The following is an 8,871-nucleotide window of genomic DNA, read 5'->3' as shown; positions in this document are numbered from 1 at the left end:
ATATATATATATATTTCAAGAAAAATGTTTTGCCCAATTTCACTATATTAATAATTCTGAAAAAAACATTCAATCAAGAAGAATAAAACAAAAAAGTGTTTAGATGCAAATCATATTTGTTAATACTAGTAAAACTTTATTTTGGGAAGAAGAGGGCTGAGATAAACCAGCACCAGAATCACAATCAGAGGAAACTGTGTTGTCCCTAAAATGGCCAGACATCCTTCACAACGAGTTTTTCAGTCCTGAAACATCTTTTATACCTTCCTTTCCAGATACCAAAATACATGCTTACAGAGTATTTTAGTTATTTGAACTAAAAGGGCATATGCTGAGTTAATAGTTTTATGACTATGAACGCTTCAGGATTTTCAGTAAAACATCAGCATTAGACATGATCCAGTGAAAGTTAAAGTATTTTCAGTGACGCCACTCACCACACCGTAGGAGAAGGTGTCGCACGTCTCCGACACGGGGAGGCTCTGGATGACCTCCGGGGCCATCCAGGGAAATGTTCCCACCAGAGACATGTGTGTCGTGTGAGACAGGAACTTCGATGCTCCGAAATCACAAATCTGAGGGGATAAAAAAAAACTCAATATATTTAGGTTAGTTGGGCAAACTTACAGCAGCACTGTGCTTGTCATAGGCCGACTTTAAATGTGAACTTTAAATACAATCAACTAAARAGGTATGAATATCTGCAAAAAATAAATATTATAAATGCAAATATCTTCTGTGATCCGAGCATTAAAGTCACAATAAGTGATAAAAATTATTCTAAAATGGCAAATAAAATACAAGCAGAAACAGTAAAACTCAAGTTATAATCAATTTAATATATTTGTTTGATCAGTGGATTATTAGAGTGGTGCAGTAAAAAAGTAAATCCAACAATATTGAACTGAGCTCATTCTAATGACGGGAAAAAAAGATCCTAAAATTTATTTGAGGACCTGATCAAAATAGACATATTTACATTTTTTACCTCAGTCCACCCAAACATATTTAACTGAATGACAAAAGCAACACACTGACTGGTTTGTTTTACTACATGTAAAGTTAGTCACTGCCCTCTGCTGTCCATGTGCTGCAGATATATACAATCACCGGTATTTTCCTGCTTTACATACCAGGACATGTCACAGATTTAATGAAATATAAAGAATTATCTGTATTTCAGATTGAACTTCAGAGAGTTTAGATTAAAACACCAACCTTGAGAACTTTGTCTGCAGCTAAAACAACTGAAAGAAACAAAGAGGAGTTGTATAAGACAGTTATTTTGCAATCATAAAATTTTGGACATGCTATAACAAAGAAAATCAGTTACCATTTCTGGATTTTAAGTCTCTGTGAATCACCTTTACAGGGGCCTCTGAATGCAAATAATGCATTCCTAAAATAGAAAAAAAAGACATTTTCAGAATAAACTTCACTGGAATTTACATTTTGCAGAGACGTAGATTGTGTTATGAATGTATTCAATAATGTACGATATGGAAGTATTGTGATTTAATCATAATTTTATGTAAAAGTACAGAATATTTTTTTAATATTTCACAAACGTTTAATGAGATTTCTGTCATTGACAACTTTAAACACACATCTTGATGTTGCTGAATGAAACAAAACAGGTTCTCATCAACTCATTCTCACCTTTTTAGGATCCTATTTAAGCGACTTAATAAATATTTCAGGTACCTCTAGCGATTTCTGCAGCCCAGTTCATGATCTGACCGATGTCCATCTCCTCACTTTCGCCACTCGACAGGTAATCATAGAGTGAGCCACCGCCTGCGTACTCTGAGAAAGGACAAAAAAATGTGTTTCTTTTTTATCACATTTAGCAGAAAAAAAAACAACAAAAGGTCAAGAAAAACATATGGGAATGAAAACAATAGAGTGAAACCTGTTAAATTACAGGAATAAAAGATGTTTTTGAGTGTGGCATTAAGACACGAGCGCTAAAATGAGGAAAAATGTTTGAAAACTTGAAATATTTATCCACATCTCCTCTGTCAGACTGCTGCTGCTTTCCGGCCTTTCGCAGATTGATCACCTTTGTGCACTTTTTCACGTCTTTAGCAGAAAAGAATCAACTTCCTGCTCCGTTTTCAAAGGTTTCGCTCCTAATGAGCCATTAGAGGTGTGAGAAACTTGACAATCATGCGACTTTTCTAAAAAAAAATGCTCTGCAAAACTGTTTAAGACGCATAAGGAACRCTTTGATGAAGCTTGTGTAAATCAAAGAGATGTAGAGCAGGCAGCATTTCATCTGCAGACGGAGGCTATTTGGGAGTTTAAATAAAGATAAACAAGCAGCGGCTATAACAGCAGGAAGGTTCTGTTTGTGTATAATAACCAATAATGTCCCGACGCCGATCTGTAAACACGCATGGGCACCAAGACGGGAGCCAATTAACAATCATAAAACACAACAATGGCTCATTATTATGGACCTGGATTTCACATGGGCCTCTTTTTACGCTTGTCGCAGTCGWAACAGGAAAAGAAAAACCTGCATCTTAAGCATCGTGCAGCCACTTCCCCAGAGTGATTAAAGTGAAAGMGGGTCTGCTGTCGCACTTTGCACCTAAAGACGTACGTCCACATTCCATAGATAAAAGGACGTCCCGCCTGTGGAGGGATTCGGTTGCAAAATGCGCGTTTCATTTCGGCACAACGTTTGACTCGACGCGAAAGAAAAATGAGGCAAATACACCTTTACCCTTAAACAAAACAAACAAAAAAGAAAAAAAAMCTCATCAGGTTTATAAGCTTGCTACGTGACAGCAGGTCTGCTTAGGCTGCAGAGACAACAGAGAGCTTGTACAAAGAGGAAACTGTGTCAACAAGACTGGAAATTTATAACACAGCTGATGAATCTGGACACGGACGACTCAAGATGGCCATAAACCTTTTTTTTTTTCTTCACTGGTGTTAATTAGATTCTGCTTCTATAAACAGAGACATCCTGTCGCTTCTGGATTAYCCGACTTTCTTAAAAACGAGGCCTACAGGCTTTTTAGGAACCAGGAGTTTTCTCCACAATCATTTCAGAACTGATGCTGCTTTTTTTTGTATTTGATTTCCTTTATTAGTCCTARTAAAAGTCAAATTACATAACATTTTATAAGGATTTTGCTATTCTAAGAAATAAAGAAACCTTCTGACTATGATTTGTATAAAATCATATCAAACTGTAATGAGAATATCAAACATTTGTTTTCTTTTTTCATAAAAAAAATATTTCTGGATGTTTTCAGCACTCCAGTCATCATTTATTACATCACAATTTAAAAAAGATTTATTTGGGTGAGATGGGAAGAAGTATTCCGAAGTTAATGGCAGGAAAGTTGAAGACGTGTWGCTAGTTGTGTGTCTTCCCGCTCTCTCCGTAAGGTTTTCTGTTTTCTCTGCACCTGCTGTGCATCCAATCTTTGTGTTATCTGGAATATTTCCAGATTATTCTCGCAGACTTCTTTGTTGTTGTTGTTTTTAAGTTAATATTTGGACAAGGCCCTTTAACTTCCCAGATTTGTTTACGCCTGAGTTCCTTGAATTGCATTCTCCTTCCTTGTACAACCGGATTCCTTTGTAATAACGTCTTCAAAGCTCTCAGCTGACGTCAACCGCTCTGATCGGGTTTTTCACCTTTCAAAAACAAAAACTAAACAAACCTCTTCTGGTGCTGCTCACCTAAATTTTAATGATTATTTAAATGGCACAGGTGTCTTCTACAAATGTTATTAATAGGCAAGGTTAATTAATTGCAGTTCCCAAAAATACTATTTAATTCTGCCTTTTTTTGTGGCATCAAATCAAAACATTTTATGTCATCTCAAGGCAGTTTAAAGGATAAATATTCAATTATATTTCTTAAGAGTTAAAAAAATCTATATTTTAAATACTGAAAAGGAAATAGGAACATGAGACTGAGCGTGCATGGCTACAGAGTGATTAATCCAAATGAGTAATTTTTGTTTTATATTGCCAGTAATTACGGAGGAGATATAAGTGTGTACAGACACAGTGGTGGTTCTATTATGGTGTGGGCTTGCATTTAAAAACACAGAAAAGCACCATTGACTATACAGTACCACCTGAAAGGCATCTGATTGGAATTATTTATACACTGCTAATGAATTAAAAAAAACRTTCCCTGGATTGAAAAGTACACAAACAAATCTACCCGGCACACACAACAGCTGTATGAGCGTTTACACTTCCTGAACCCACTAGCCGTTTTTTTTATTGCCACCACAGAAACCTTTGCTCCACTTTCAAAAGGTCCAACTACAACCTTCTGCGAGTTGGCGTAACACAGACGGCTTTTTTCACGTGGCTTGTCGCAGAGAGGAACTGGCGTTATCAAATCATAATTCAYAAACTCACCGGTGACAATTCCATAGTTGGGAGCCTCAACGATCGCACCATAAAACTGGATGATGTTACGGTGGCTGAGAACGCTGAGGATTTCAGCCTGAAAGGGTCACACACAAAAAGAAAAGAAGAAAAATTACTTCTTYTTTTTTAAAGATAGTGGAGGTTTATTCAGACACAAGACAAAGCGTTTTGATGCAGGACAAATAGAGGGCAACCCATGAGCTACAGGTCGAGTCGTTTTATGTCCTAACTTTTTATGTAAAAATTTATGCTGCATTTACAGAACTGTGCAAAATCCCACTATTTATTATTTTCTTTCCAAAGATCCAGACTTTCTTGTAATCTTTTACATTGGTCCTATAAATCTTCAAGCTCAGGCTCCGKTCATGCAGCAGATCTTAATGCTGCAGATGTGTGRTTCATAGTGCTGGRCGGTATACCGTTTTGTACCGAAAACTGGTTTTTATTTTTGTTATGACATAACTTTTCTGAATACCGGTGTAAATAGCCTGAACACGTGCGGAACACTTYGTCGCGGCCRCCAGTGAACTGTTTCCCTGGGGACACGTTTCCTTGCAGCACCGCTAAGCGTATTAGCATGCTAACGTTTTTGTTGGAACAACTGGCGGCAGGTGGTGTGTTTCAGCTGCTTGTACGGTCTGATGTAAAAAAAAAAACATCCCGTTTTCACCATTGCTGAATGTAGTAAACAACTCTTCAGTGATGTGCACAGTTAGATTTAATGAGCTATGTTATAACAGAGACGTTATTGCATGGAGACTTTAGCGTGCTTCAGTGAAAAGCCCGGGGGGAAGTAGGTCTGTAATGTAGCGAAGTTGACTGGTGTGCAAAGTGAGTCGTCTTTTTAAGTTTTATTAACACGCAATGAAAGACCAGATAATGATTTTTTCTCAACCCTTCACCATCGGACCTAAATTCATGATTACTGTCTACAACCAAAGAAGAAAAGACGTACAAGAGGAGGGAAACAGTCATACAGAGGTACAGTAAAAGAAAAAAGTCAATAAGCAAAGTTTGTACATTTTATTATCAGCTGAGCTGTGAGGGAAAAAAATACCGTCAAATACCATGAAACCGGTGTAATTGTTGAAAATACTGTGATATAAAATTTGGGTCATACCGCCCAGCTCTAGTGGTTCATTCACATTATAATTTAAACATGACTTTCTTTAGACTCCAGTGTGATCACGCCACACCCCCCCCCACCCCAAGTGCTCAGAAGACGTGACATCACACGCAACATGTCGTGTTTACAGAAGTAAATATAAATCTTACATATTTTAGCAGGCGTGGATCAGTTCTGAAGTTGTTATCCAATCGAGAAGATTACATTTAAAGGATCCTCATTAGTTTCCATCATAGCAGAGACTGTTCGTCCTGGGATCCACAAATTGTCTGTCGTGCTTGTTTCGTCCAGTGTTTGCATTAGATCTTGTTGCTTCCTGCCTGCTCGGGTACAGAGTTGTACTTCTGCAGAAACCAACTCAAGTTCTGGGTCATCGTGTTGGTATCGATATGAACCAAGACGTTAGTCAGCAATTATTTTATTACCCTGAAGAAATTTATAATTATTACAGATCAGTATTGATGCCAGAAACAACACCAGTGTAGATAAGGGTGTCTGAATATAACATTGTTATTGTTATATATTATGTGTTAGTTAAAATAGTGTAGATACATGTCCGAATCATTAAACAACACATATTTTTAAAGCTGTAATAACAGGAGAGTGAAGATTGTTTGTCTGAATGCCTGGGATTCAGCCGTAGGCCAGCAGGGGGCGAACTCAGGCATTGAAGATTCTGGATTGTATATAAACAGTGACTTCCTGTTTTTAATTCAGTGTGTGTGGTTTGACTTGCCAGCCAGTGGCAAAATAAACCCCCACTCCAGAATTCTGGTGTTGTATGACATTTATTTCTTATCACAGATCATTTTATTTAACACTGGTGTTTTCATCTGACTTCAGCCGTTATTGAACACGTATTTTCTTACAACCCTTTAAATTGATTTCTGGAGATTATCCAAGGTGCTTCATGACCAATAATTGGGTCCCAAGCCCAACTTAGGGAACCAAAGTGCAGTGGTTCCCAAACTTTTCAGCTTTTGACCCACAAAATAACAGTAGCAGAGACCTGAGCCCCCAACTATTTTTGGATGATAAACATTTGTATCAGGTCAACAAAACATGAACATAGTAAAAATATTTTTATACCACATTTATTCATTTTAAATACACTAACCTCCCTCCTTTGTAACAACTAAAGCAAAAATGTAATTAATTCAGAAAATCTTTTCAGGACCCCACCTTGATGTTTCRGGACCCCACTTTGGGTCCCGACCCCAACTTTGGGAAACACTGGTTTAGATAACGTCAACATCTGCTCCAGCCGTATATCCCTACTCTTCAATAAAGTACAAGTCAAATTTAATGGGACACGACCGTTCAGACTGTAAATGTTTTAAAAAACATTGTATATTTATCCAATTTAGTACCAAATATAAAAATGACCTGGGTTAGATCATAAAAAATTAGATTCATTTTGTCACATTCAGACTGTCTTACAGTAAAAAAAAATAATAATCAGATTTGGGTCACTTTACCTCAACACATTCAGTGAGACATTTTTGTTGTTTCAGCTACTGAACTCTAATCWATGATGTATTCAGACATTAAAGACTCCTGAATGAAGCATAGTTGAGTCAACACATAACAGATCATATAGCAAAGAATCAACTATAATTTAGCCATTTCTGCTCTTTGCAAAGTTTCTCACAGAGACAATTTGTTACCATTTATTTTGTTGAATCTATAAAAAAATCAAAGATAATGTTGACATTAAACAGCAATTAGCAGATAAAGATGGACATCTTTTTGGTCCTTCAAAAAAAAGGGAAGTTTGGCTCTTTGGAACGGGCGAGTTGGAGCTTTTGTACTATATTTTATGAATCAACACACGGTTTACGAAGGAAAGCACCGGAATGTACTGTGCGCCGTCAGAACCTCTGTAATCTCATGACCTCAGCTCACCCTGACTCAACAGCCAGTATTTTTGTTTTGTGGTGTTGTTTAAACTACATGAAGACAAAACACCCAGTGGGCATTTAATTGCCAAGCCAGCTTGCTACAAGATAAAATAAAATAAAATACAGAGAAAATGCTGTACGCCATCACAGGGTCAGAAAGTTGTTATTTCACTCCATGGCCTCCCCAATTACTACAACAGAGAGAGTATAAAAAACACCCGTAATGAGATTATTTTCACTTTTAATGGCATCCCCGCCAGAACAAAAAGAGCTTTAGTGTTAGCTCGCTGCTCGGCTGGAAAGAGTTGAGTTCACTAGTTTTGCTCAAACACTCACAGACTAGAGTTATGACAGAAAAATGTATAAAACCACGACAAAAAAAATTTTTTTTAAAAAGCTGCAGATATTTTTGTCACTTTTTTGCACTATTTTAAACCCATGTAAGTGTTTCCCCACTGCATCTAATTTTAAATTAAAAAACAACTTTTTCATCAGGTTTTTGAAAAATGTTTCAAGACCTTTGTTAATATTAGCTTTAATGCATCATACTTTTATGTTCAGCTAGCCCTTTTGCTACATTTAGCTTTTAGCTAGCCTTTTTATACTTTTCACTTAGGTAATGTTTTTAAAAAGTTTTATATTTCAGATAAAATGTTGCTCTTTTAGCTAAGAGCTCTTTTTAGCCTTTAGTTAGTTTAGCTTCTTTTAGCTCAACCGTTTCTGCTTCTTCAGCCAACTTCAGCTAAATCATTCAGCATGCAGCACTCACACTGTATTTTCACAAAAGTTAACGTTTCACTTGTTTATATTTATGTTTAGAAAACAAAGAGTTTGAAGAAAAGCGGCCACTGAACTCCCATTAAAGCTTTAAGCAATGAAACAATCTGCTGGAGTCAAAACTTGAAATATTATTAGCTGATAAAACGAACAATGTGTTCAGATTTTTTTTCTTCTTTTATAATTCTATCAAGATGTTAGATTCATTTTAACTTAAAAATTTAAAATTATGTGACTTTTAATTTCCTTTMATTGTACACTCTAAGGCAACTCGAGGCCCGCGGGCCATATTTGRCCCTCAWTAACATTTTWTTCGGCCCAGGGATRGACTGGCTATCTGACGTAYCGGCCACKGTCCATTTTTAGGCCAGCCAGGCCTGTTGTGAACTAAAAAACTATATTATAAATATGTTTTGTCAACTGTTCACGTTCAAGGATCTTTATTATCCTCGTGGGGCAATTTGTTGCACAGCCAGTAGACATAAAGACAACAAAACAAAAACAATCATGCACAAACCCAAAAATCACAGAAGTTCATTAAGAAGTTGAACTGTGATGGTCCATTGGTTGATTTTCTTGAAGGACATTGAGCTAATCCAATGAAATCTCTCAGCTTTCCTCGGCCCGCCCCCCCCTCCCTCTCTTTTTATTTTATGG

General features: G+C 36.8%; 1 protein-coding gene across 3 annotated transcripts in view; it reads right to left on the bottom strand.

Moving 5' to 3' along the window:
- Nucleotides 1–8,871, bottom strand: part of map3k20a (mitogen-activated protein kinase kinase kinase 20a) — a 30,711-nt gene that overhangs the window by 17,172 nt on the left and 4,668 nt on the right. Inside the window, exons 1-6 of one of the 3 annotated variants that reach the window (XM_014001380.1) lie at nucleotides 5,686–5,923; nucleotides 4,399–4,486; nucleotides 1,705–1,806; nucleotides 1,334–1,399; nucleotides 1,219–1,247; nucleotides 438–575 (exon numbers count right to left, since the gene is read on the bottom strand). In XM_014001380.1, coding sequence (XP_013856834.1) covers nucleotides 438–575; nucleotides 1,219–1,247; nucleotides 1,334–1,399; nucleotides 1,705–1,750 — 279 coding nt within the window. In that variant the 5' untranslated portion in view covers nucleotides 1,751–1,806; nucleotides 4,399–4,486; nucleotides 5,686–5,923. Of the gene's footprint in view, nucleotides 1–437; nucleotides 576–1,218; nucleotides 1,248–1,333; nucleotides 1,400–1,704; nucleotides 1,807–4,398; nucleotides 4,487–5,685; nucleotides 5,924–8,871 lie in introns of those variants that run through there. The other 2 variants (XM_014001378.1, XM_014001381.1) reach the window with 2 other exon arrangements.

This window comes from Austrofundulus limnaeus, unplaced genomic scaffold (assembly GCF_001266775.1).
Source record: "Austrofundulus limnaeus strain Quisiro unplaced genomic scaffold, Austrofundulus_limnaeus-1.0 Scaffold9, whole genome shotgun sequence".
NCBI lineage: Eukaryota > Metazoa > Chordata > Actinopteri > Cyprinodontiformes > Rivulidae > Austrofundulus > Austrofundulus limnaeus.
The sequence above is the reverse complement of the archived record's forward strand: the minus strand, read 5'-3'. Positions and strand labels throughout refer to the sequence as shown.